The 27,127-nt window shown below is 42.9% G+C and overlaps 1 protein-coding gene and 4 non-coding genes across 5 annotated transcripts; all 5 read left to right on the top strand.

The window, feature by feature from the left end:
- The first annotated feature begins 2,045 nt into the window (after positions 1-2,045).
- On the top strand, positions 2,046-2,240 carry LOC114909925 (U2 spliceosomal RNA). The gene has a single exon (XR_003797478.1). It is a non-coding gene; the product is annotated as a U2 spliceosomal RNA (small nuclear RNA).
- Positions 2,241-5,964: 3,724 nt separating this feature from the next.
- trnae-cuc (transfer RNA glutamic acid (anticodon CUC)) lies at positions 5,965-6,036 on the top strand. Its single transcript has one exon. It is a non-coding gene; the product is annotated as a tRNA-Glu (tRNA).
- Positions 6,037-6,817: 781 nt separating this feature from the next.
- Positions 6,818-7,011, top strand: LOC114909919 (U2 spliceosomal RNA). The gene has a single exon (XR_003797473.1). It is a non-coding gene; the product is annotated as a U2 spliceosomal RNA (small nuclear RNA).
- A 343-nt stretch (positions 7,012-7,354) lies between these two features.
- Positions 7,355-7,541, top strand: LOC114909927 (U2 spliceosomal RNA). Its single transcript, XR_003797480.1, has one exon. It is a non-coding gene; the product is annotated as a U2 spliceosomal RNA (small nuclear RNA).
- A 12,472-nt stretch (positions 7,542-20,013) lies between these two features.
- On the top strand, positions 20,014-26,801 carry mapre1b (microtubule-associated protein, RP/EB family, member 1b). Its single transcript, XM_018737791.2, has 7 exons — positions 20,014-20,209; positions 21,645-21,779; positions 22,008-22,153; positions 22,768-22,966; positions 23,733-23,845; positions 23,954-24,106; positions 24,424-26,801. The coding sequence occupies exons 2-7, from the start codon at positions 21,659-21,661 to the stop codon at positions 24,472-24,474; spliced, it is 783 nt and encodes a 260-aa protein (XP_018593307.1). The 5' UTR covers positions 20,014-20,209; positions 21,645-21,658; the 3' UTR covers positions 24,475-26,801.
- Positions 26,802-27,127: the final 326 nt, after the last annotated feature.

The following is a 27,127-nucleotide window of genomic DNA, read 5'->3' as shown; positions in this document are numbered from 1 at the left end:
TTGGGTCTATTTGCATTCGAAAGGGGGCGTGTGTTTGTGTGCGCGAGGTATGCGGAGGCAGTCTATGGTCTCTGATGTTATTGGCGTTGTGGATGTGTATGTGTGTGTGTAGGAAGGATGGGGGTTAGTTGACACCTCTCAGGCTCAGAGGGTAATGTGTGTCTGCCGTGATGGGTGGAGAGACAGTGGATGGGTGTCGTTCATAAGCCTGATGGCCTGTGGGTAGAATCTGTTTTTCAGCCTTGAAGTTCTGGCTTTAACACTCCTGTAGCGTCTGCCTGATGGTAAGGGTGTGAAGAGGCTGTGCTGGGGATGACTATCGTCCTTGATGATGTTAATGGCTCTGCTGATGTTTCTGGCCTGGTACAGGCTCTCCAGCGATGGTAAGGACGTTCCAGAGATAGTCTGAGCAGCTTTCACCACTCGCTGTAGCGCCTTACGATCCTGTACCGCGCAGCTTCCAAACCACACTGCGATAGAGCTGGTGAGGACGTTCTCGATTGCGCACCCGTAGAAGCTTCCGAGGATTCGGCTCGGCATGCCAAATTTCCTGAGCCTTCTCAAGAAGTGCAGACGCTGACGTGATTTCTTGACCGGATGCGTAGTGTCGTGAGACCGGGTGAGATCTTCAGTAATGTGAACACCCAGGAATCTGAAGCTGCTCACCCTCCCCACCGCTGTCTCGCCAATATGAAGTGATGAGTGTTGCTCCCTCCTTCTCCGTGGATCGACTGTCAACTCCTTTGTTTAGTTGCCATCGAGGGAGAGATTGTTGTCGTGGCACCACTTCACTAGATCAGCCACTTCCCTCCTGTATGCCGACTCATCGCCTCCCGTTATCAGTCCGGTGGCTGTCGTGTCATCAGCAAATTTGACGGTGCCGGTGTTCTTCTGAGAGGCCACACAATCGTGGGCGAAGAGTGCGTAGAGCATGGGGCTCAGCCTGCGAAGTTCCTGTGTTTATGGTAATTGACCTGGACGTGTGGTTCCCAATTCTAACGGACTGGGGTCTGCCCGTCACAAAGTCCAGAACCCAGTTGCAGAGGGTGGGTGGCACACCAAGATCGTGAAGCTTGTTGATGAGCTTCGAAGGCATCGCCGTGTTGAACGCTGAGCTGTAATCAATGAACGGCATTCGAACACAGCTGTCCTTGTTTTCCAGGCGGGTGAGGGCAGCGTGTGTCGTTGTGCCGTTGGCGTCCTCTGTGGATCTGTTCCGTCTGTATGCGAACCGGAGAGGGTCCAGAGTGTCCGGAGCGATGGTCTGGATGTACCTCGTGACGATTCTCTCGAAGCACTTCATCACCGTTGGAGTCAGTGCGATGGATCGGTAGTCATCGAGGCAGGATGCTTTGTTGTTTTTTGGCAGCGGCCGGATAGCGGTCCTCTTTAAGCAGGTGGGAATTGAGGCTTGTGCAAGGGACAGACCGAATATATCGGTAAAGACATCAGCTCGCACCGATGAGCAGGTTTTAAGTACGCGTCCCGAGATGTTGTCTGGGCCGGCTGATTTCCGCGGGTTTGTTTTCTTTGCCACGACTGCAGATGTGACCGTGAATGGTGGGTTCTGTGTGTTCCCACCGGTCAGTTTAACACCCGGTGGTTCGTTGTCGAAGACCTCGAAGCGGGCAGAGGATTCGTTGAGTTTGTCAGGTGTGATGCGGCTGTCAGTGATCTCGCGCCTGCTTCTGCTCTGATAGTCTGTGATGTTCTGTAGTCGCTGCCACATGCGCCGGGTGTCAGCAGTAGTGTAGTGACGCTCCGGTCTCGGTCTGTATTCCCTCTTGGCGGCCCTAATGGCTCTTCGAAGATCGTACCTGGCCTCCTTGTAGTCACCGGCATTGCCTGAGGCGAATGTAGTAGAGCGGGCACGCAACATGGATCGAACTTCACAGTTTATCCACGGCTTTTGGTTGGGGTATGTCCGGATCTGTTTGGTGGGCACAGCGTTCTCGACGCAGGAGGTTACTGCTGACGTGTAGTCGTCAAGGTTCCCACGGTTTAGCGCTCAGGATTCCTGGTCGTGTGGTTTTTCTGTGCTAAACCTTGCTTCATTTCACCATGAAGTAGCAAGAAAAGAAAACAAATCTGTTCTCATCAGTTCAATATCTGCTACGTCCCCTATCTGGAGACCATATATTAAATTGATTTTCGGAACAGGGAGGTGGAATAGGGGCTTGCTCCGTCCGCTCCACGCATCGACCTGGTATTGCGGTACCTCCAGGAACGGTGAACCCCCCCGGGGGAAAACGCTGGTGGAAAACAAGACTTGGCAATGAAGTTCTCGTCGAGTTCAGTCAAATTTCACTTTTTCAATACAGCAAATGCGCGCAGGAGGCAGTGTGACTTCTGAGCTCTTTTTAAAAGCCCATGACCGCTGCACCGCGTTTTTACACGACACTCACATTGTCGTGTAAAGTCTACTTGGCTGTAGACTTTTCTGCATCTGTTTATTATACCTGGTGCCTCGCTCGTTCTCTCTCGTTCACATGAAGCGCTGTACGTATTTGCGCAGCAGTTTTCAAGCAGCTGCGGTTCTTCGTGCCCCCTGTAGGCTGTGTCATCGTTACCGGAGATCAGGCCTTCGACTGTGCTCTCTTCAGCCAGCTTGCTGCAGGACTCGGTGTTACGCTCGGCTACGCGGTCCTGGATGCACGGGGTATAAAGCAGTGCGCGGACACGCAGCCCGAATGACGCGTGGAGTGTGGGGAGTCTGTCGGTCGGAGGGCCCGGAACCCCCGCGGAAAAGGTGGCGTTGAGGCCAGGCGCATTGCTTCGACACTCGTGCCCCGGGGGGCGATAGTAGCGAGTGCTGCGACAGAGTCGATAAATGTACTTTTTGCCTCCGTATTCTTCCTCTCCAGATGTGTTAGTTGACGTCGGATGGACTGCGGTGGCTTGTGTGGCAGGCTTGGTATTTTTTTTTGAAAAAAAAAATCTGATTTGATTTAAATCAAATTTTATTTATTTTTTTTTTTTCAAAATCTTGAGCATCCTCCTTCGCTCTACATGTTTATTTTAAGAGCAGGGTTACAAGTCCATTTTTCTTCCTGGAAATGTTTAAAATTGTTGGCAAGTAATGATACATACATATACTGTATATACAGTGCTGTGAAAAAAATGTTTGCCCCCCGCCCCGATTTCTTCTGTTTTTGTGTATATCGCATACTAAATACTTTTAGATCTTCAAGCGAAATACAACACAAAACAAAGGGAACCTGAATAAACACATAATTAATTTTTGAATTCTTATTCATTTTTTTTTTTTTTTCTGTTGAAGCAAAAAGTCATACAACAACGATCACCCATGTGAAAAACTAATTTCCCTCTTAAACTTAAAATCTGGTTGTGCCACCTTTCGCGGCAATAACTGCAACCCAACGCTGCCGATAACCGGAGATGAGTCTTTCACAGCGCTGCGGTGGAATTTTGGCCCACTCTTTTTTGCGGAACTGCATCAGTTCGGCCACACCGGAGGGTTTTCGAGCTTGAACTGCCCGTTTAAGGTCCTGCCACAGCATCTCAATTGGGTTCAAGTCAGGACTTTGACTAGGCCACATGTCGCTGTAGTACTTTCCTTTGTCCTTTCGCTTTAGTCTTCCTATGTTTTTGAGCAATACTCAAGGTTTCTTCAGTCATCCATTTTGGCCCGCTTCCTTTATGTTGTCGTTGCAAGGTTCTTTCACTTTCTTCAAGCACAACTTTCTTGATGTTATCCCATAGTTCTTCTGGTACTCTGTCATCTGTGTCCAATGCAGCGAAAAGATTTTGCAGGCATTCTCTAAACACTGGTGGTATAGTCTCAAGATTGTACTTTACCAATTGCCCGATTGACTTGCTCTTCCCTAACTTGAGCTTGAGTTTGTATACTAGTAACTGGCGATCTGTACCACGGTCAACTCCCGGCTTCGTCTTCATCGATGGTATCGAGCTTTTCCATCGCCTACTTGCGCAAACACAGTCGATCTCATTTCCGGAAAATCCATTGGGCGAGATCCAAGAGTACAGTCGCCTTTTGCGTTGCTGAAAGAAAGTGTTCGAATTGAACATATTGTTCGTCTTGCAGAACTCGATCAAACGTTCTCCCGCCTCGCTCCTGTTGCCAAGTCCGTCTTCTCCAACCACTTGGCCTTCTTCATTTTCTCTGACCTTTGCTGCTGTCACAGCTGGAAATTGAGAGGATGCAACAGAATGGCCATGGCACTCCGCAGCATGGAAATAAAGGGCTATCCCTGATGGAAGGGAGCAGGGTCACAGGACCAGCTGACACAACCGCACTGCCCATGCGAATCATGGCCAGACTGAATACAGTCAATCCCCGGACCCAAGTTCCCCTCTCGCTGACAAACTCCCGTCGGAACAGATGCACGCAGATGTCAACACAGCTCTACTCACTACCACCGTCACAGAAACCGATGAGCTTGTGTGTGCCGCTGCAACAATAATCTTGGAGATGGTGGGTTATGAGATCAAGATCGCAAGGTGCAGAGATTGCCCCCCATGGAGAAGAAGGCTGGATTCCAAGGTCAAGGAGACCCAGAGTGACATTTGCCAGCTAACAGAAGGGTGAGATGAAAGACGGGTGTGGAACAAAAGCCCCCAGGACAAATAATTAACAAAATTTTTATCCTTCTGATAATTTGTAGGTTATGAACACTTGTCTGAATCGTAAAATTTCTTATATAATGAGGCCGCAGTAAGGAAGGCATTATAAGTATTGTGTCGTAGCATACATTAATACTTGCGTTATAAATTTACAGCTCACTGTTTTACTACATGAAATCATTTGTGCAATTACAAGAAAAGCATAATTAAAATAACATCATATCATATCTTTGAAAAATGAAAAAAAAAACAATATTAAAAACATCATTGAGTGTTAAGGTTCATTTAAATTACATTTAATACCACCTGATGCTGTGTCCCACGCCATTCAGAAATGAACCAATGCAGAGAAAGATTAGAATATTTTCTGGAATTACTTCAGTATTAAATTACTTGATTTCTGTTTTTTTCTTCCAATTGTAATGATAGTAAATGGCATTAAAGTGCAAAAAACTGAGGGGAAAAAAAAAAAAACAGGGGCTTTTGTCATTCTTTTATTTAATGAAGAAGCAGGGGCCAGGAAAATAAATGGCCTGTTCTCCAAAGAACCATCTAGAGTGTACTCCCAGCTGCAAGGGAACCCTATGCACAAGAGAAAACCCACACAATCCGATCGTCAGTTATTATTAAATGATTCAATTGTATAATTCCAACTATAAAAAATAAGTCATAGCCTGAAGTATAACACCGTGTAAGTGTAAAAAATTATTACTCATTTCAAAGGAGGGCTTCTTGCGATGACCCATTCTTAAAGTCCTGGTCAGAAAAAAAAAAACATTATATTGGTTTGAAATGGATGGCCTCCCCTCCCCTCCCCTCCCCTCCCCTCCCCTCCCCTCCCCTCCCCTCCCCTCCCCTCCCCCCTCAGACTGACTCTGTAACCAAGCAACGTACCCAAAACTACAGGCGAGGCAGCCTCATGTCCCAGGATGAGCAGTGCTTTCAAGCCGGGCACGAACGACCAAGTGTTGAATCCCTAGGACGCGCCTCTGCAGGGGGACTTGTTAAATTCCGCGTCAGTGGCCGGTTTTGGGGAGTCTTATGACCCTCAGATGAAAATGAACTTTTGTGAGACGTGTGCAGTTGTTGTTGTTGTATACTTGTAGTATATTTCATGCACTTATATTATGCATAACGGTGAAAGGAAGAGCAAAAAAAACAGTCTGTGAGGAAAAGGGCAAAGAGAAGGAAAACTAGAGGTTGAAAATAGCCCATTCGTAATTTTTTTTTTTTTCTGTTCTTGGCAGATTGTTGGCGAATGTGTCCTTATCGGTGTGATATAGTAAGTGTACGACTTTCGGATGCGCAGATCACCAGATTAAATTAAGGTAGGGTGGGGGTGGCTCTTGCGTCATGTGGTCCCTGGTGGTCTAGTGGTTAGGATTCGGCGCTCTCACCGCCGCGGCCCGGGTTCGATTCCCGGTCAGGGAAGATTCCCTTTAACAAAACGGCCGCACTGAAACAATGCTACGTACACGCTTTCACTTCTTTACACGTCCCACGGGAAGGGAGAAGTACCTTCACTCGTGTTTGGAATAACAATGTACGCATGATTATTGAATGTGTGTGTCTTGTCGGTCACTACACGTTACTATATAATCATGTTAGGCAAACACGAAGAAGCTTTTCAAACTGGAATACACACATCACATCATCATGTGCCCGGAATTGCACGGGGCGAAAACATCTTCTTTTATTTTTTCAGTAGTGAAGCGACTGTAACTTTTAATCTGTGCTGCGGAGTATAAATGATAAATGCCTGGCAACAAAAGGCGTTGCCTCGCTCCACGTCTCTGGCTTTGCTTGATTTCCATCGTCGACCGTCACCGTGTGTCGCTCTACTGTATATTTGCATGTATTCCTTCGGCGCACCGGTTTAATGCGACGCGACTCAACGCGTTGAACGGCGATTCGACGACGGGCGGTTTCAAATAGACCGAGGGGATTTTTACACCTTTCCGCAGCTGAAATGTTTCTAAAATTGAATTGGTTCACGTCACAAGTATGCTAAATACGAACTAGTTTTCTGTGTTTTGCCACTTCTCCTGTAGTACATTTTAATGCGGTATATAACTGCAAGACGCACGGGGGCCGCTTCTTAAAGCGAATGAACTTTTGTGTAAGTCCTGCTTTGGAAGCGGCAGCAGCGAGTCCCCGTGGGTCGGTTTTATATGGCCGAGAAGGCGGTCCTCAGCCCGTTCGTTTTCTCACTGTCGCTTCTCGGTCTTTTGGCTAATGTCAAGTGTAGTGTCTGTTTTTTATCAGTTTAATATCTGATACAGCTTCTATTTGTGGGCTATGTATTAAATTGATTTTTTTGGAACAGGGAGAGGGACTAGGTGTTTGCTCCATCCACTCCATGCATCAACCTGGTATTGCAGTATTTCTAGGATTGGTGCACTTTCATTTCTGTTGGTTCAATAATAGATCTGTATTGCTGTTAGTTTCTTTTCTTTTTGTATTTTTTATGTAATGTTTCAGATTAAGTTGTTAATGGGGGGGGGTCTTTGTGTGGATATGTTGATATATGGAAGATGTAGGCCAGTTGTATATGTTTTAATGTGAGGAAGGAGATTGTTTTGCTTTTTTTGAGTTTTGAATGTATATAATTGAAGAGAGACTTTATGCTGTTGTGCTGTGATAATGTGTTGTTTCATGATTTCTTAGTTTAGTTGATCAACCCAAGGAAATGTGGTTGTTTTTGGTTTAGTTGTGAACTTGTTGATAATTGTTTTTAACTGTTTAAGATATTAATACCTTTAATAAGGTTGAAGTTTAAAAAAAATCTGTTTATCACTTTAATATCTGCTACATCCCCTATTTGGGGACCATATGTTAAGTTGATTTTTGGGACAGGGAGATGGAAGAGGAGCTTGCACCGTCCACTCCACGCATCGACCTTGTATTGCAGTATCTCCAGAACCGGTGCACCCCGCTCTCGGGAAAAAATGTCGGTTAAAAGTAAGACTTTGAGGTGAATTTTCTGTTGCGTTCAGTCGTATTTTAACTTCGCATTTTCAGTATACAAGAGTATTCTGTATATTCTGAGTTATTCTGGTGTACAAGAGCCGGTGTGGCTCCCGTGCTCATTGAGGGGCTGCTTTAAGCTCTGCTGCCAATCCCGTGCTTCTTCTTTCAGGGATGCTTTTATGAATAACTAAGCAACGGTTTTCATACCCAAAGTCAATTTCTTGTGTCCCTTTCTTCCCCTTGTCTGCTTTCCATTATGTGTCCCTTCACATTCACATTTATTCATTAGGTATGTGGCTCCTTCCAAACCGACACCCAACTCAGGACATTCAAATGCCCTTTCAGCACCACTTTCAAAGACATAATGGGAATTTACACCTTTCCTCACAATGTCATGGCTTGTAACGTGCAGGAGACGTTATTTAAATTAGTTGCTGTCCTATTGGATTTGTCTCCGATTTATTTTAAGAACAAAGTGCATCTGAAACTCCTCATCTGTTGTGAAATCGCTTCTCGGACCTTTCGGTTCCAATTTTTATTTGTTTTCGTGAACTGTTTTACACTTTTAAAGGCTAAGGGTTTTAAAGTCCCAGTTTTTGTTCTTATGGAGCATATTTATACCTGTTTCTAAACTCTGATGTTCTTTTTCACTCAAAATCAAAGCACTTCATTGTCACTTCACCGTAACCACAAGTGTGCAGGTGGTGAAAAATCTTTGGTGCATTCTCCGCAGCTGTTTGGCATAAGTTGCAAATATACAGACCACAAAAAGTATATACACAATAAACACATGTACGGTATTCTCATAATTCAATATGCATGTAGGACTCAAGATGTACTGGTAATATGCAATACACATGGGAGGTAGAGTGGACTGTGCGTGTGGTGGCGTTATTAGTTATTAGCTGAGCTGGGGATCTAAGATGCCATTTGGCAACATAATCATTATTACACTGGCTTACAATTGTTACTTTCTAGAATGCCCAGGACGGGTGGGCATTCACACTGGCCCGTGGACCCCCAGGGGTTCTTTTCTCCCTCAACCTTCAGTTGGGAGTTTTTGTTCCTTTCCCCAGTGGCCAGTAGGCATACTTCTAGCTCTGTAAAAGTACTTCATTTTGGTAGCCATTAGTCGACTGTCTTCTTGTTTGTATCTGTTTTTCTTGCCTTATGCCTGTGTTAAAGTGCTCTGTGTCACTGCGTGAGAAGAGCGCTCTGTAAAAATAAATTGAATTGAATTAAATTGAATTAGTTAGAGTTCAACAGTCTGATGGCCTGCAAGAAGAATCTGGCGGGGGACCTGATGCTGCGATATCGTCTGTCCGATGGTAGCAGCGAGAGCAGTCCATGGCTCGCGTGGCTGGAGTCTCTGATGGTCCTCCGTGCTTTCTTCACACACCGCCGGTGTGGATGTCCTGCAGGGAGGGAAGCTTGCCTCCGATGATGTGCTGGGCTGTCCCTCTTTACTCAGATGAAAATGAGGATCTTAATGAACAGCCATATGTCGCTGTAGATTTTGAGAGCATAATAGAAATGTCAGGAGGGGAACGAATTTGCGTTTTAACTGTTTTAATGAATTTTAACAAGGTTTCATCACCCTTGTGGTTGGTTAATTCTAAAATCTTAGCTTTAAATGTCAGAGGACTGAAGAATGTGTTAAAAAGAGCAGCAATGCTTGATAGACTTGCATCCTCTCCCTTCCAGTTATGTTTCTTATTGGAAGTCCACCTTCGGGACCAGCGGGACGTGGCCATCTTTTTCTGCTGGTTGGAAGAAAGGTACTGTAGATCATGCTGGAGTGTGGGTGGCGTCCGCTCCACAGGTGTCGGCATTCTCTTTGGCGATCAGCGTTCTAAGTACATTTGCCTCATACAGGGTAGAGCACTAGGAGTGGACGCCACCTGGAGGGGACAGTGCATCCGTGCGATGTGCTTCTACAGTCCGGTAGAGGCCGCCTCCCACGTAGCTCTTTTAGAAGAGGTGGCCCCCTTCTGTGTCGGTAATAGACATTTAATAATTGGTAGAGATTTTAATATGTATGTGGAGGGTAAAGAGGATGTTAGTATGAAGCATTTGAAGAATTTTATGTCTAGATTCGGTCTTTCCGATGGTTTCAGAGTATGCAGCCCCAGTCATCCGGGCATTACTTAGTATAATGGTAGAGGAGCACAAAGTCGCCTAGATTACATCTTAGCTTCCGACGCTGTTGTTTTTAAGCAGTTCCTTCTCGCTCCTTATTGGCCGGCGGACCATTTGGTGGTCGAGGCTACGGTTTTCACAGAGGCCCCGTTACACGGCCCTGGGTATTGGAAACTAAATATTGATATCTTGAAGGAGCAGGAGTATAGGGACGTTTTTCAACATTTTACGGTGCGGCAGGAGTTCAAACCTTTTTGTACCTCTGTTTCGGATTGGTGGGAAGCCATCGAAACAAAAATGTGGACTATTATCAAACAGTATTGTGTCCGTAGTATCAGAGAAACGGAGCTAAAGGCTGAATTGAGGCGATTATATGACCAGCAAGCTAGTGCTCTCCTCGCAGGAGCCCGAATAAGGGAACTGGAGGAAGACGAAAAATGCTTCTCTTTATTCTTTAACAAAGTGAGGGAGTCCCGTCGGGTTTTACTTCTTTGCGGAGCAGGCCAGGAGAGACGGTCAACGATACGGCCCGGATGCTGAAGGTCGCTACAGAGTTTTATAAAAGTCTTTTAAAGTACCAGAAACTGACCTTGTTACAGGGGACCTTCTTTTTTTTTTTTTTAAACAGCATTTGCGTGCGACCCTCCCGGCTGATTCCCAGGCTCGCTTAGAGGCACCCATGACTCTGGGGGAACTGTCCGAGGTGCTTTCCAGGATGTACAGGAGGAATGTCCCGGGATTGGACGGTTTGCCAGTGGAATTTTATTCCACATTCTGGGACGTCCTGGACCCTGTCTTCCTCAAGGTTGTGGAAGAAGTGCTGACCCGAGGTTAGCTAACCAAGAGCCTGAGGTCGGGGGTCTTGTCCCTGTTGCACAAGCACGGCGATAAAGCTGATCTGGGCAATCGGAGGCCCCTGACCATGCTTTGCGTTGATGTAAAGTTAATAGCTAAAACCCTTACCGAGCGTCTGAGGAAGGTTATGGCGCTCTTGGTCGATGAAGACCGGACGTGCGGGGTTCCCGAGCGTTCGGCTGTTTGGAATTCGCATCTTGTCCGAGACGCGATCGCCTGGGCGGAGGACCCGAGGGCTCCCCTGGCGCTGGTCAGCCTGGACCAAAAGAAGGCGTTCGATCAGGTAGACCACCACTTTCTGTTTAACGTCTTGGGCAGACTGGGTTTTGGTTCCATCTTCCTTGGGTGGGTTCGGATACTCCGTAACGGGGTTGGCAGCCAAGTCTCCATCAATGGCTGTCTCGGGGAATGGGTGCCCCAGCTGAGTGGGGTAAGACAGGGGTGTCCGCTGTCTCCCCTTCTCTACGTTTTGTACGTGGAGCCGCTGGCGGCAGCGATCCAGGCCGAGGAAAGAGAAGAAGCTACGGGAGGAGGAAGATGGAGCAGAAGATGAGGGCGCTGCAGAAGTTTTGCCACCTCCTGCTGGTGATCTTGCCATAGTACAACTTGCAAAGATGTTTGAAACTTTCATGGATTTCCAGAGAGTCAGAGATGAACGGATAGAGAGAGACTGCCCATCAGTTCCAACAGTTTAAAGTCCAGTTTCATCAGGTGCACCAGTTACAGCTTGATGTGGAACAACAGAGGGAGCGAGGAAGCACTCTTTTACCAGCTCCAGTCTCAGGGCCTTCATTGTCTACAGCAGTGAGGTGCTGTGAACCCAAGATGGTAAAGCTGGTGCTTCGGTTTGCACCACTACACACAGTCTTTCTCTGAGAGTGGAGGCAAAATGTCCCGACAATTGCTGTATCATCCGAGAACTCTGCTGCGTCTACCTGAATGCTGAACTGCCACGTGCATCTTGCCTGAATTTCAGCAGACTGAAAGTAAATGTTGTCTCACATGCTAAAGTTAATTCGAAACCTCATTCAACAATCTTTTTATATTGAAGTCCTTTCCCCCTACATTCCTTCTCAACAGTAAATTTCGGGGCCAGTGGAAACCCAACCATCTCTTCATTCTGGTGAACAAGGCTTGACAAGGGTAACTCCTTTATTACTTTTTCGTCTGCATGCTCCTCCTTTCCCTGCTCTCCCATCCAAGAGATTTCTCAGCTCTGGACACGGACCAGTTGTTTCATGCATTACATTTCACCACCTTAAGCCCAGCTACTGTGTATAGTACATAAATGAACAATCCTGGGACAGTTGTGGGGGATGGACATAATGTCTTCAATTGCTCATCCCGAGCAGAGTCACAGCAAACCGGAGCCTAACCCGGTAACACAAGGCGCAAGGCTGAAGGGGGAGGGGGCACACCCCGGATGATGCCAATCTGCTGCAAGGCACCCCAAGCAGAACTGAAACCCCAGACCCGCCACACAGCGGGCCTTGGCCAAACCAACTGCGCCACTGCACCACCCCTGGGGGACATACCTCTACTCAAAAACACTTGTCGTCCGGCTTTAAAATACTCTCTGCAGTGGAAATGCACACATGAATGTTACTTTATTCAACTGTAACTCGATTGGCTAATTAAATGAACAAGCCATGTCAGCCAATGCAGCATATTTGAGAAGGTACTGCAAAAGAACTGAGTGTATTTTGCACCTGTAATTGTTCAAGAGGAAGCTGAGCATTTCAGTGAATGACTGTCGTTTTAGGTGATATTCCATATATCTTACATGAACTGCTGTTCCATCCAGTGTGTACATCCCCTCAGCCTGGTACCCGGTTCTTCTGGGATAGTTTGTGGTTCATCGTGACCCTGCTCAGGACAAGCGGTTATTGAAATTTTACACATGGAAGGATACTTAAAGAGCATGAAATCATATTCTGAATGCTTTACCTATGTGTTAAAGGTCCCTAAAATCTCTTCAGCTGGCATATTGGTATTGACCAAGATGAAAAGTGTCAGTCTTTTGTGCTATGCTCGTAGACAAGAACTCAAACTCATTCTGTAGTGTATAGTTTTAGGATGATGTATTGCCTGCAGCGTTCCTTGTTTTCTATCTCCCAAAGTACCACGCTTCTTATAGTAATGCTGCCATGCTGTGTATCCTGGATGTTCACACAACCTTTAAGAACATGCTTAGGGGTTTTCCACAGAGGTAGTATTACGGTGTTACACGCTAAAGTTATATTTTAATTGATATTTTTATGACAACTTCGAAATTCTCTCGAAATTGTGTCTCTTTTCACAGAGTTCAACCGAGTGATAATGGATCAAATTTCAAACACACCCCGGGTGGTCATATATGATATGTTTGTTGTGGATGGTCTATATGAGAATAACAATTCAGTTCAATTTATTTTTATAGAGCGCTCTTCTCACGCAGTGACACAGAGTGCTTTAACACAGGCATAAGGCAAGAAAAACAAATACATCAGATAAGAAACAAAGAAGACAGTAGACTAAAGACTACCATAATATAGTACTTTCATGGAGCTATAAGTATGCCTACTGGCCAGGGAGGAAAGGAACAAAAACTCCCAAATGAAAGTTGAGGGAGAAAAACCCTCTGGGGGTCCACGGGCCAATGGTTGCCCACCCGTCCTGGGCATTCTAGATTTAGTAACAATTCTAAGTCAGTTAACAAGTAATAATGATATTGTTGTTATATGGTATTTTGAATCCCCAGGTCAGTATGGAACGTCTTGTCCATCATGGTAGTTGGTCATTATCTTCAGTCAGCATGGGATTCGTCTGTCACCACCGGCTGGCCTCCTCAAGTCTTCTGTAGCAAGGCAGTGCTCGACAAGAGGAAAGAACAGAATTAGTGATTTGTAACTTCGTTAATTTAATATGCATTTGTATAAAAGTGGTAAAAACAACCAAGGCAAGTGGAATTACATTTGAGGTGGAATGCCCGAGTTAACATGTAAGTCTTTAGTCTGGATTTGAAAACAGAAACAGATGGGGCATTTCTGACAGTAACAGGTAGAATATTTCACAGTTTAGGTGCTCTATAACTAAAGGTGTGACCTCCTACTGAGGTCTTATTGATCACAGGTACTTTAAGGTAACCTGCATCCAATGAACGAAGATGTCACGACCCCATCTGCCAGCACATCGGCAACAACTGCTGCACCCTGATGGGATAGCAGATAAAAGGCAACGCCGATGGGTCCTCAATGCGAAACCTCAGTAATGAGCAACTGCTGCTTCCTGCTTGACATGTGGGTGCAGCAACTTGTTTCGGATTACTGACCTTCTACCTGTTTTCTTCTTGACCTCGATTCCTGTCTTGTCCTTTCAACAACGTTTGCCGATTGCCTGACCCTTGCCTGTCCCTTGACCATTCTCCTGCCTGCTCCCTGTTTTCCAATAAAAAGGAAAACTCAATCTGCGCTTGAGTCTGTCACCTTCTTGAGTCCCGTCACCATGACAAAAGATATTGTCCAGGGATATAAGAATCAATAGTCTCACAAAGGTAAGCCAGAGCAATGCCATGTACTGCTTTATAGGTCAAAAAAGGATTTTATAATCAAGTCTAAATGTGACTGGGAGCCAATGTAATGATTTAAGTACCGGTGTTATATGGTTGTACTTCCTAGTTCTAGTGACAATTCTTGCAGCAGCATTTTGTACCAATTGCAGTCTGGATACAGTCTGGTATGGACAACTTGACAATAAAGCATTATAATGGTCCAGCCTGCTTGAGACAAAAGCATGAACCAGATTCTCAGCATCCTGTCTACACAGGAATCACTGTAATTTAGCTATGTTTCTTAATTGAAGGAAGCACAATTAGTCAAAGCACTTACATGAGATACAAATGACAGCTTCCCATCCAACAGGACACCCAAATCCTTGACGCAATCCGTATGGTTGAAAGTAATACCATTTGTTATAAAGATTGGCGTGACTATGAGCGTTTTGGCATCACCAACCACCACAAGTACCTCTGTTTTGCTGGCATTTAGTGATAAAAATTTTTACTCATCCACAATTTTATACTGGTTAAACAATTAGTTAAAGACACCACATGTGATGGATCATCAGGCTTAAATGTTGCATATAGCTGTGCTCATCGGCATATGCATGGAAATTCACATTGTGTTTGCGAATGTCACCCAATGGTAACATATTGAGCGAGAACAGTTATGGCCCCAACACAGAGCCCTGTGTCACACCATACTGAACAGTAGTCGAGATGGAGGGGTATAGTCATCAGATTTCAGTACAAATTGTTCACAGTTAGCTAAATATGAGTCAAACCACTTCAGAACAGTACCTCTTAGTCCAACCAGGTTTTCAAGTCTACTCAGTAGGATACTATGGTCTACAGTATCAAATGCAGCACTCAAGTCCAGTAACATAAGAATAGAGATCTGACCAGCATCAGAAGAGGTGAGAATATCATTAGCAACACGTGTGAGCGCCGTTTCAGTGCTGTGATCAGTGCGGAAACCAGACTGAAATTTTTCAAATAAATTATGATGATTAAGATATTTTATAATTTATTTTATAATTTGGGAAGCAACGATCTTTTCTAGAATTTTGGATAAAAACGGCAGATTGGAGATGGGTCTATAATTACATGGGTTATTACAATCCAGATTCAGTTTCTTTAGTAGGGGTCTAAAAAAAGCTTTTGGAACAGCCATTTAGTAACGACGTATTAACAATATTAACAATAGGTTCTGCAAGCACGGAAACTGCGGCTTTCGGTAGTTTAGTGGGGATTGGGTCCAAAGGACAGGTAGTACCTTTCATAGAGTGAATTAGCACGGTAATTTCCTCTGCAGTTATTACGTCAAAGCTACTGAGATGGTTCGGACAACTAATATTTTCACCGTCAGAAGCGCTGGTTCTTCTGATTTTCATCAATTAACTTTGCATAGTATTCGGATCTGGCATGAAAAAGTGATTTTTTTTTAAAAATATTTTTTTAGACAATCAGACCAGGCTACACAATAAACGTTTAGTTTAGCTGAACGCAATTTATGCTCTAATTTACGACATTCTCACTTTATTGCATGAGTTGATTTGTTGAACCACGGCGAGTTTCTTGCAGTTCGAATGAGTTTGGTTTTTGGTGGGGCCACAGAGTCTAGGGCAAATTTTACCACTGAATTATAATCAAAAGCCATTGAGCAATATCTACACTCATTCCAAAATAAGGGCCTCTAATATAATCAACAATTTTAGCAGTAGTATTTTCATCAACATTCAGCACGATTTTGGTCTTACTGTGGTTGGACGGCACCGGCAGGTATAGATCAAAGGTTAACTCGTTTAAAGGAATAACATTAACATGATGAACATCTATGCCATAGGTTATGACGAGATCGAAACAGTCTTGGACTCATTCCTGTTAAACTGGATACTGCAAGATGAAGGTGTTGAAGACAAAGAAACTAAGAAAGTAAAGAGGCAGCTGGAAGACTCCCACTATCCAAGTTTGTGATGTGAGAAGCCCATTTTCTTTTGTTGGTGTTGAGCTTGGTTTGCTAAGTATTACTGCTACCGTTCTATCTAACTGCCCCTGCTGGAGGCACAGGTTGAAGTCCCAATTTGCAAAACTAGGTAATTATAATGCAGAATGATTGTCAATACAAAGAATAACAAAAGAACTGACATCTTCCACCAAGGTGATCTACTCTGTGATCCTCCTCGATGGCACCTGTGTGCAATCCAAATGCTGTGTTTGTTCTGGGAAGGACCTGCCAAATAAAGATTTCTGATACGAACCAAGCCCTTAGGGGCTGTTAGTTATTTCCTTTGGTACCTGCTCCTTGCACTATTGTTTTATGCTTTTGTTATTTTTCTTATTGTAAATGATATCATCAGGTTTCAGAGAGTTGTGAGTTTTTTTGCCATTAGGATTTCTTCAGATTGGAGATGGGAAACACATTTCTGCACATTCAGAAAGCTGTAGCAATGTGCACATATTTTCAATAAAGGTAAATTTGTGTGCTGAACACTTCAGCAGGTTCCCAAAATTCTACAGTAGGAGTAGACTTTCTTGTTTTGTGCTTCTCTTATTGGTCATTGTGAATTCTCACATCCATGCATACTGAAGTGAAGAAAACACTCTCCATGTGAACTTATTCGCTCCTGCTGTACTTCCCAAAGCAGTGGAAGCCAGCTGGGTCTGCCTGAATAGACAAATCTGTGACTGGCATTACAGACATTCTGGAACTGCTACATCTGCTGGGGAAATTTATTATATAGTGCATTCACCTAGCCCAGATGTTTTTTCAAAGCAACTTAGTTATGTACCCATTTGTAAAGCTGAGTTAATTCTTTTCCCTGCAGCAATCTGGGGAGAGAACCATGCTCCACAGTATTATAGCAGGAGGTGCTAAATGATCCAGGATCTTTCATGTCTAAAGGTGGCAGCTCTAACTGTTCTACCTACTGTTGAGTTATTTAAATCAATGAAAGCAATGTCACTGTTTTTTTTTTTTAGCGAACAACTGCATGTGAATGAGTAAATGAAAACTTCATACAGCATTGAAACATTATGATACACATATACACGGGGGGGGGTTAAGTAATGGCATTAGAGCAAGCTTAAATGCTGATGATAGGAATTTGAGAAGCGGGTCCTTACAAGGTAACTCTCCATTGGAAGAGGAGCATCCAAATGATCATACACTTATTCATACCCCTAAAACACTACATCTCCTGTGAAGAGGGACTGCCCTGACTTAATTTGGATGGGTTGCTAAGCAACAGAGTCAGCATGAATTGGGGGTGGGAAAATATCCCTCACGTTTCTTCATTCACACAAAATGGGTTTGTGAAGTTTGGATTAAACTGTCTTCTCATAGACACTGAAATCACAGATTCACTTTTATTTTTGTGTTCGTGCTTCTTTTCAGATAATCAGTTAGTGATGGTTTTTTGACATCAGGACTAAGAGTGACTATTGCATTTGATTCTTCATGTAATGCAGCAGTCAGCTAACAGTTACCGGAACTCAAACTCAAAATGAATTATTTCCAAGTGATATTCTTACAAAATATTTTTAACCACTGAAATGTTGTAGGGGGGTGGTGCAGTGGCACAGTGGGTTGGACTGGGTCCTGCTCTCCAGGGGGCCGGGGGTTCAAGTCCTGCTTGGGGTGCCCTGCAATGGACTGGCATCCCGCCCTGGGTGTGTCCCCTCCCCCTCCAGCCTTTTGCCCTGTGTTGTCGGGTTAGCTTCCGGCTCCCTGCGACCCCATATGGGACAAGTGGTTTCAGATGATGTGTGAAATGTTGTATTTATATACTGTAACTATTCAGTTTCTGTGCTATGGAAACTCCAAGATTATTTTATAGTGAAAAACTCTTGATGTACTGCATTCATTGTATTTTTCTCTGAGATGTACATTGCTTTAGAGAAAGTCATCTGCTAAATGCATGAATGTAAATGTAAAACTAGTAATGAGGACACAAATGCCTTAGGACTGGTATTAAAATATATCACAATTTCTTGATAAAAACCCCACTGTTACAGGATCCTTATTCTGAAGGAAAGGTGTAAAAATAAAACCATTGTAACAGTTTTTCATTGTATGGGACTGTTATGCGAGGGCTGAGAGGGACATGAGTCCTTTTTCCCAAGTCTGCTGAGTTGCCAGCTGCTACATTGCACATTGGGTGATCTGCAAGAGTTTTGCTTCTATGGACAAATTATTTGAATCTTGAACTTTCTGACTGATAGGGGCCGTTACTTTCGTATTTTAGGATTACTCATAGAAACATAACAGCAACAATAAACACAGTCCTCACTACCCACCCCAACTCATAGACCCTATCAGGGACCCTGGAACTCACTCCACCCCAGTACAACATAACATATCAACGGAAGGTACATTCAAAAATAACGAGATAAATGAATAAATAACTGCAGATAAACAGAAATACCTGTAGACACACATAAAAGACAAAAAAGAGGGTGGAATTAATAATTATCTGGTGTACAGGGTCATTGCAGAACACAATAAGACTTTGACTGAATTTTATCAAACCCAAGGTTTCATACTCATTTCAGAGGCAAGTTCATGGCAGGACCTAAATGTGTCCACTTAGGAAGGAGTGCATGGTCACAGCTGCCACTGATATCCTGACAAATGGCCCAAAATGTAATGGGTTTAATGTGATGAACTCTGAACTGAGTACATAAGGCTGAGGTATCAACCCTGACTTTTTTTAACTATTTGTAAGTTAGCTCTCCCATTTATTTAAAATCTTAATAAGGATACATTTATAATCTAATATACAGTGTATATTAGTTTGTTCTACGAAAATAACACCATGTGATAATATGCAGTTGTAAAGCAATTATACTGTTTAGAATTTGATTTGAAGATTATAAAATATATGCATGATATACATATAGATTCATAACAGACATTACCAAAATACACTTCTACTTGTCTTTCCAGACCAGTTCAGTCATTTTTTGGGAGGTGAATTTTTGACAGTGAGAAAAATAATGGCACACATCCAGATCTCGGATAAAATACAGCGCCCACATAAATGAAAACAATGCAATGTTACAAAAAAGGTGTTCAGTAAACATTCATTCTACAGTGTGTTTATACGGATATATATTTTCTGTGTAAGGATTTTCATCCCACAGTCACAAGAAACCACTCGTGTGCACGCTCACATATAAAGTGAATTATTAATTTTTGTTTTTAGCACATTGTAACTTTCAAATAATCACTGGAATATGTTAAACATCTAAATTTCATCCATGTGTTCCAAAATATACAGCAATTCCATATATTAATCAACAGCATTGATTAAATTTCAGTTTGATAGCCAGCAAGACAATCAAAGTTACAATTACTATAACAAGTACTATTTGCTGGTGTCTAACATCTTATTAACCCCATTTTATTTAAAAAATGACAAGGGAAAGAGTATTTACTTGAAGCTACAGCAGAAGCGGGATTTAAACCTAAACCCTTCGAGTACAAGGCGACGGTTCCCCTCACCCCTGCAACTACTTTGCAATCTGCGGCCTTTCTTGGTACTAGTTTGCTGAATAAACAGAAATCACACGGGTGTTTTTCACTGTACGGTGGCGCAGCGGGGAACGCCGGTCCCTCCAGTATCTGAGTTGTGCGTTTAAATCAGCTACTACGAATACAAGCAACTGATATTTAAGGCATGAATGCACTCTGTGCGCTGAATAACCTCCAGGGCACATTTTGTCACACCTTTATGTTCGGTTAACTGCGTGAATAATGTCTTGTTCTCTGAATGAATGCGTTCTGTTGACAACAAAAGTCTCATCCAGATGTCTAAGGGTTAAAAGACGAGCCTCGCCCAATTTCTCTCGGCGCGACCCAACCTCTGAACCGGACGTATCCGACGCAAGTTTGCGTGAACCATGACGTCATGACGCAACTACGTCCTCCTCCTCCTCCTCCTCTACAGCAAATGCAGGGAACATAAAATTACCGCCGGCAGACGGGAGTGGGCAAAGGCGAATCTGAATACTAACGTCCCTGTGATAATTTACGATCTTGAGTACTTTCGCTCGTATTTTCATATATCAGGAACGTCCACAGCAGCGGAAGCGGTTTAGCGGGTAAGAGTTTTAGTGATGTAATAATCATGGCCGTAGCGTAGGGTCGGTGAAGGGAATGGGGCAGCGAGACGTACTGAAGAATTGAATGGCGGATGTGAGTGAGGGAAGCGCTAAACGTGTAGCGGTAGCCTGTCCTGACTCATTCGCTGGCGGTTCTGTCCGCTCTCCGCCGGCCGGGGCTCGTGGACACATGACATGGTGGTGGTAAAATATACTTAATTCCTATTATTAGACCGCATGATCATGTGTGTGGTGTGCCAGAGACTGATCGCTGTCTGTGTTGCTGTGAGGAGCTGCAGAGGATCTGCGGTGGATGTGGCGGGATGGCGGCGAACAGGCCGCGGCGAGAGACTCCCTTTTGCTGGGTGTTGGGCGGCAGCCCTCGGCCCGGAGCCGGACACCACCAGGCTAGAGGACGCTTTACATACACCATTCCTATCCTGTCTCTTCCTTGGGGAATTATGGTCGTGGGAAAGTATTAATTTTTAAAAAATTTGAATAGGTTTTAGAGGCTACCTACCTCAGTACCTGCTGCCTTGTCAAGTGTGACGTGAAGGATGGGAAGAGAAGTGTCCTCTCGTCTCGATCCGTGTTCTTGTTGTTTCACTGATTATATATGAAAAATGTGGTTAGTGTAATGTAGTGTGATCCCTGTTTTTCGTAGCCGCCGGTGTGAACTAGTACTAGTTTAAGTTAGTTATCAGGGTGCCCGTCTTGTCTTTGCAGTAGTTGTTGGTTCGAATCCCACTCCATATCATATCACGGCTGTAATACCCATGACCTCACATTTCTGCAGGGTAAATAATACCTGCTGTTACAATTGGATCAATACTCTAAGTCACTTTGGGCGGAAGCTGAAGTAAGAGCTGTTAATCTTATTACATCTGTGTCGAAATTTGGGCTTTTCTGTGCATTGAACCTGCTGCCAGGTAACGGTGAAATGATTAGTTTCCTGGAGCTGTGCTTTGTCATCATGCTGTATTGTGAGCCAGTAAGGAGATGGATCCTTCATATGCGGCATATACGTAGATGGGATGCGTAAAAACTTTACTCATCCCAAAGGCAATTGCATATCTACGTTTTCAAGGTTCAGATGCTAGCGTACGTACAGTGTCGCACTGACACGTACCATTTAAAGTGTAATTTTTGCATTTTGGTTATTGGCTTTTTTTGTCATTTTTCTGTAATATTTTAGAGATTGCTATTCTTAAATGATAGTGTCTGCTAAAATTTGCAACAGCTTCATTTAACTGAGATTTGCATACGTTTTTGGCATTGACAGAAAGACTGTTTTGTCATTTTAGTCTGTCCGTTCCAGGCTTTCTTCGCGCGGAGATCTGGGAAACGCTCGCTCGGAGGGTACTGAAGTGTAACCGCAGTCCTTGTGTACCGTAGTACACTCGTGAACCGCTTCTGTCTTGTCCTTGTGTTGAAGTTTACAGACGGAGGATGGCTGTGAATGTCTATTCGACCTCAGTGACCAGCGACAATTTGAGTCGTCATGACATGCTTGCCTGGATAAATGAGTCATTACAGCTCAACCTTACAAAGATTGAGCAGCTGTGCTCAGGTAAGACTTTCTTGCCTTTCTCTATGGTCTCGTATTTCAGTTTTCATTTAATCTGACTGTAATTAGTGTAATGCCCAGGTTTTTTTTTGCTCACGCTCTCTATATACAGTGTGTGCGTATAAAAAGTGTACAGTCAGTCTTATGCTTCAGAATCTGTTGTCAAGTCAGCGTGTCCAGAGTGTATTGATTATTTAAAGTGTGCGAACTGTATGCGTTTTTCTCTCCAAGGTGCTGTCTATTGCCAGTTCATGGACATGCTGTTTCCTGGCTGCGTGGCTTTGAAGAAAGTCAAATTTCAGGCCAAACTAGAACATGAATACATTCACAACTTCAAAATATTGCAAGCCAGCTTCAAGAAAATGGGTGTCGACAAAGTCAGTAACCAAATTTTCAAATATTCATTATTATTTGCTTTTGTTTTCTTTAATATGCTATTGAATTTTTTTCATTTTCTTACTTTCACCCAGTTTCATTTAATTATCATTTTTTAGGACTGTAAATATAATCTTACCTCACAGAGACAAGGTCTGATGAGTATGAAATCCAGCCATAAACAACAACGGAGAATGCTCTCATTCATGATAAATATATTAATTTAATCAATATAAAAATCTTTTTATGGGTAGCTTGATCAAGTCCTTGTTTTTTCCTCTGTAAATGATGTCAGTTGTGACCTGGAGCAGCATGCTAATAGCATTTTCTGCTGAGTAAGCAGGTCATTTTTTTTGCCAAGTGCCCATTTTTCCCCTGTCTGCCAAGTAGCTTGTCTGGGCCGCATACACAGAAAGGACTCTGTTTAGTTTTGTAATTTGTCCTAGATGGACTGGCCTGAATTTTCTTGTGCATTTGTCTTTTTCTACACACAATGAATGAAGCACTTCTTTCCTTGCTACTAGAGGGGAGTTTTTTTTTTTAATAAGAAAAAATAAATTTTTGAATGAATTGTTTCTTTTGTTTGTTCTTAAAATATTGTATTTTTTTTTTCTAGATTATTCCAGTAGACAAGTTAGTAAAAGGCAAGTTCCAGGACAACTTTGAGTTTGTGCAGTGGTTCAAGAAATTCTTTGATGCCAACTACGACGGGAAGGAGTACGACCCCGTGGAGGCTCGACAGGGCCAGGACACCATGCCCCTCCAGAACCCCCCCATGCCTGCCCTTAACAAGCCAAAGAAGATCCTCACTGCTGGTTAGTGCGAACCGTTGTTCCGAGTCATGATTGAGGAATAGTGAGCTCCGAGAAAACATCTCGGTGGTTCATGGATTTATTGTTGCCTGTGAATTTATCGCAGAAAAATGTTTGTCTCCTAAAAACAGTTAAAAGCAGCATCAGCAATTGGTACAGTACTTGGGTAGCAACGTATGCACTCTGCTTTGTAACACTGGGGTCAGTTTCTGGGGCAAAGTTCTCATTCATAAAAAGTAAAAACTTCACAACTTCTAAATCCTTTAGGCAATGTTTGAACTCTTTCAGCATAATGGGAACACTGTCTCTCTTATGTAATGTCTCTCATGTAGGAGTTGTTTCACACTGTTAGTAAAAGGGAGTAAACACTTTGTTTATAATTTTAAGAAATTTTTGTATAAAATGAGTGAATAAAATAAATTTAGTTTTTCAGTTGAGATTCTGAAAGTTAAAGAGTAGTGGTAGTACAAAGAGGATAGAAAAGGCAGCATATCTCTTCTGTTGTGTCCCAGAAGGATTCCTATAGTCTCTTACCCTTGACAAATGATGCTACAAAAAGATCTAGCTATATAGTTGTGTATTTTTGGAAGTGGTAAGTTACTTTGGGTGAAGGCTTGTGCTATAACACGAAGAGGCGGGGCATCTGTTGAGAAGCTGTACTTTTGTTTCTGGTGTCGCATGGTGCTTAGGTCTGTTGTCGTATGTTATGGCATCTCACATGCTGTGTTTGCTTGTCTTTTGGTTATGTGCCTCAATGGCTGCTCTCCAGCGCCCCAGCGACCGGCGGCTGTTGCCAAGGCCACCCCTAAGATGGCACCTGCCTCAGCGCGACGGCCGGGGATGGGTGGTGGTGACGACGAGAGGGCAGAGCTCATCCAAGAGGTGCGAAATCCACTTAAGGCTTAAAGAGCTGCTGCTTCAATGCTTGCTTACTTAACATGAAGAGGGTTATGATTTAAGTATAACAAATTTTTTTTCTCTCTCCCCCAGGTTAATATTCTAAAATCTACCATTCAGGACATGGAGAAGGAGAGGGATTTTTATTTTGGCAAGCTGAGGAATATTGAGCTCATCTGCCAGGAGAAGGAGGGAGAGGGTGACCCGACACTGCAGAGGATTGTGGATATTCTTTATGCCACAGATGTGAGTACAGCAGTAGAAGTTAGATTTTTCCATCAACAACTAGTCTGTTTATTTTCAATTCTGCTTTCAACAGAGAGGATTAACATCGCTAAATATATGCAGTGTTCGACGTGTTGCGTAGTAAAAGTAAACTGAGGTCACAGATATTTTCATATACTTGGTTTGTGAAACGTGGGGAATTTTGACATTTTACTGGTATGTTCGTATTTTGTTGCAGCAACCTGTTGTCTAAATATGAGGAAGAGCTTTGTCTGTTGAAAATTCTGCTGTAAATGGTACAAGTTGTTTTATTTGTATTTTTTCACACCCCATTTCAGGAAGGCTTTGTCATACCAGATGCAGAGTCAGAGGACCAAGAGGAGTTCTAACGTTCAAGACGAAACACTACTTCAGTATCTTCTGTACCTTGCCCCACCCTCACACCTCCCACCAGATTATGTTAAGTATTTCTTTCTCAGTGAACTTTATATCCAATGGGTTTTGTCTGCGGAAAAAAAAAAAAAAAGAACCTCTTCTGGAGACCCTGCCACAGCCACCGTGCGCCCTCCTGGGTGTATAGGTGCAGTGTGGTTCCTGCCGAGCCTCCGTGGTAGCCGTCAGTCAAAGATTCGGCTTCCCCCTTTGTGTCCCCTCTCCTTGCGAAGTGGAGAATGAGATTAGTGGCACCTGCACACCTTTTTCTTTGTTTTCCCTTAGCGTTTCTTTAAAATGTCACTTTCACTTTATGTTGCTGCAGCTTTGTCATTCATCCCTAAATTACTCAGTTGTTGCAGGTTTTAAGAGTATTGTAATCGTTGCTGTGGTAATCTTTTATCAAGTGAAAGTGGTATCTGGCTGTGTATAGGAGTACCGTGGAAACCCGTGTTGTCCCTTCAGAGTAGGCCATGCTGTGTGTCAGCCTTCATCACGTGTGTTTGCTTTTCGCTCGTTTTTGTACATGGCTGCCAGTTCTGTGTCTTAACCAGTCCTTTGAGATTTCGAAGCGGACCTTGACTAACGCCTGCTGTGTTACCCCAGGCAAAATGGCAAAAATTTTTACTCATGGGAATGTTCGAACAGTGTAGAACATGTCAGTTTTGATTACTGGCAGTGTATTTTAAAACAGAACTTTGGTTTAATTGACCCTCTCAGATTCCCTTAATCCTTTGGTCAATTTGGATTTTTCAACCACCTTATAATTCCTAAAATTCAAATCTGACCAATCACAATCATGTGCAGAGCAAATGATTTGTTTTGTGTACATTGTTATGGTATAGATTTTGGCTACTTCACTAATGTTTTGGCTTTTTTTTGGAGACCTCAAATTAAGCTTCACTGCCAGTTATAACTTTTAAAATAATCATTGCTAAAGCTGTAAGGCTCCCAGGAGCTTGCTTCTATTTAAATTTCAGGTAAAGAAACTGCTTCTGTGTAACTGTACAATTTGGATCCTTTGCGTTAAGTTTCATATGACCAGTTATACTGACTTTCTTTTACAAGAGATTAGATGTTTTATACCTGAACAAAATGCCTTATTTTTATTCAGTTTATTAGTTGAAAGTTTCTACAACATGCAAAAATGTGACTTTGGATTTTTTGTTTTTTTTTTTTTTTTTTTTTTTTTTTTGTTAGTATTGTAATTGAGCTCAGTTTTGCTGCTCTAAAATAAAATAGACAACTGACATAAGTGTTAAGACAGTAGTAATCTCTATCCCTTGTACAATGCCTTAGTCTTCCAGTTTTACAATGCTTAATAAAAACTCTTTCAAACCCATTCAAGCTACAGTAGGTGGTATACTGCTTTCAAGATCAGTAACATTCTTATAAGAATTTCAGATTAAAGTGCTTTTTAATAGGTTACACAAATATCAATATGCTGGTTTGGTTAATCAGAAATGTACAATTTCATTAATCTTTGTTTTAGACAGCTGAAAATGTACATTTTCTGTTGTGGTTCAAAGGATGTCTTGTTTTCATACTTGTTGGTTTATTTATTGAATTGTGTTACTAACAAATCCCTTCCTGTGTGAGTATGCACCGAAAACTATTAACCTAAATGCACAGTAGTGGATCAAGACCTTTTCTCTCTTGTCTCACTACATGGCGTCTAGTGTTAATGGTTTTTTTAAGTTATTCTTGGCAAGGTCTTCATCTGCACACTGAATGCTGGAGAGGAAATATCTTTCTTATGGACAAAAATATTGTCACCATATTCATCTAGCTACCCAGTAACTTCATTGCTGACATTGTTTTTGGACCCTCTCTAACCTGGATGTGGGGGGAGAGGGAACCTTCTATGGTTCCCCCAAGACGAAGGAACATAAACTAAGTTTATGGTTCAGTGTCTCTCATTTGTCCTCAGTTTTGTTTGTCATGCAAATATGGTCCCTAACTTCTATTTCTCGGGGAAGGGAATGTCCATTTATTGTGAATTTTTTTATTTTTTTTCTTTTTCTTTTTAAAGGACTAGTGATGATGATTAAACAAAAAAGTTGCCAAAAAATTCAGCTCTGAAACTAGCTCTCATTTGGGGCGCAAGGACTTGCGGTGGTGCTATCTCCAACTTCTGCTGTGGCCTTTTTACAGTCTGTGCTGAGGTTCTTGTACACTGTGGACCATCTTTTCCCCCAAAATGTCTCCCGTGCAGGATATTCTTTTTTTCACTTTCAATTTTTGCTGAAGTCTTTCTTACGAACAATAAAAACCAGTATTTCCAGTTAATGTTCATGTGATTTAATATGGGTGATTTTGTATTGTTTCCCTTTAAGAAAGTTTGTTCAAGTAACTAGATCAATACTAAGGCATTGTCCTTTATTCATTTTGCTTTCCCAACGTCCTTACCCTCTTTAGCAAGAAACAAGTTAAAATTGCATCCCTTTAATTGATTTAGCTACTGTTTTCATATATTTGGAAACAGCAAAATAAGTGAGGTGTGGAGACTAACGTGTACTTTACCCTACTTTTTTTTTTTTTCTGTTACTCACGTGATCCAGAGAGAGTTGTTATCTTCCAGCCAAAGGTTTGAATCCTGCTTTTGCTGTA

Source organism: Scleropages formosus, chromosome 2 (genome assembly GCF_900964775.1).
Source record: "Scleropages formosus chromosome 2, fSclFor1.1, whole genome shotgun sequence".
NCBI lineage: Eukaryota > Metazoa > Chordata > Actinopteri > Osteoglossiformes > Osteoglossidae > Scleropages > Scleropages formosus.
This window is presented reverse-complemented; position numbering and strand designations above follow the sequence as displayed.